This window comes from Entamoeba invadens (genome assembly GCF_000330505.1).
Source record: "Entamoeba invadens IP1 unplaced genomic scaffold scaff_1105074724911, whole genome shotgun sequence".
Lineage (NCBI taxonomy): Eukaryota > Evosea > Mastigamoebida > Endamoebidae > Entamoeba > Entamoeba invadens.
The window spans coordinates 53,095-54,407 of record NW_004440265.1 but is presented as its reverse complement, the minus strand read 5'-3'; the positions used below and the strand labels follow the sequence as shown (position 1 = coordinate 54,407).

General features: G+C 26.9%; 1 protein-coding gene across 1 annotated transcript; it reads right to left on the bottom strand.

The window, feature by feature from the left end:
- Positions 1 to 682: 682 nt before the first annotated feature.
- Positions 683 to 1,174, bottom strand: EIN_357580 (serine/threonine protein kinase mos, putative; the record flags this gene model as incomplete). Its single annotated transcript, XM_004255648.1, has 1 exon — positions 683 to 1,174. The coding sequence occupies one exon, from the start codon at positions 1,172 to 1,174 to the stop codon at positions 683 to 685; it is 492 nt and encodes a 163-aa protein (XP_004255696.1).
- Between the last annotated feature and the right edge of the window lie 139 nt (positions 1,175 to 1,313).

The following is a 1,313-nucleotide window of genomic DNA, read 5'->3' as shown; positions in this document are numbered from 1 at the left end:
TTTTAAAAAAAAATTTAAGTTTTAGTTTTGAAAAAACTGTTGTATCGGGAATTAATACTTGAATTTTAAAGAATTTGTTTTACCATTGTTAAAAATATTAATTTGGTCTTTAAAACATAAAAAAGTTTAAAAATAATTTGTTAATAGGCACTGGTACTTTGCAACAATTTAAATACACTCTTTAAAAAAGTAAACTGACATCCACTCCGCCAAAACTATCTCACGGCATTAACTTTTACTCTATTGCAGAACTTCGTTTGGATGTTTGGTTTGTAAATAATGTTGTTCTTTTTGTTTATGATTTGTCTCATTGTTATCTATTTCTTCAATAAAAATTAAAGTTGTTTGTTTTCAAATTCCTTTGTTGCATATATCACATTAAACAAAAAAGGTTCGTTCAACCTATGTTTGTAACAGCAGCTCTTTTTACTTTAATATTAGGTACTATACTTTTTCTGAAAAAAATAAATGGATTAAATTGTTTAAGTTGTTTTGATAAAATAAACCATGATTTATAATAAACAAAATAATTCAAAAACAAAACTGAATAACAAAAATTGTAAATTTTTTAAGGCGATTTATAAGGTTGAAGGAGTGAATAATGTTTATTGACAGACTTTAGTCTAATGACTGAAATGACGTTGATGTTATTAATTGTTATTGACAAAAAAAATAATTTCAATTAAATGTTAATGCTTTCTAGTTTCAATATTACATCTCTCACGTTTATTCTTTTGTGTACGTCTTGACACCACATATCGTCCACAATGTTGTATATGTCTTCTTTCAAGTAAGACGGCCTTTTTTGGCGTTTTCCACTCACAACAAAGTCGACTATATCCCATGCAAATTTAAATTGTTTATCCAAATATGGGTCTTTCCATATAGCACATTCAAACAAAGATACACCAAACGAGTACACATATGCGCTTTTTGTGTACTTCTTTTTGTTCAACACCTCAGGTGCCATATATTTTGGAGTTCCAACACCTTTGGTGAAAGTCATATTTGTCATTAACAAGTTAATATTTCTTGATGATCCAAAATCAGTCAATTTAGCATTCACTTTATAATTTATATCTTGTGATAACACAAGAATGTTGTCTGGTTTAATGTCTCTGTGTAATATTACATTATCATGAAGATACGAAATTCCTTTTGCTGCATCACTCATGAATTTTATTCTTATTCTTATTTTGATTTCATGATGCTAGGAAATTAATCCCAGGACGAATTCTCCCATTTTTGTAGTATTATTTAAAAAATGTTGTTTAAATAATAATTACAATCATTTATTTGTTTTATTTATAACT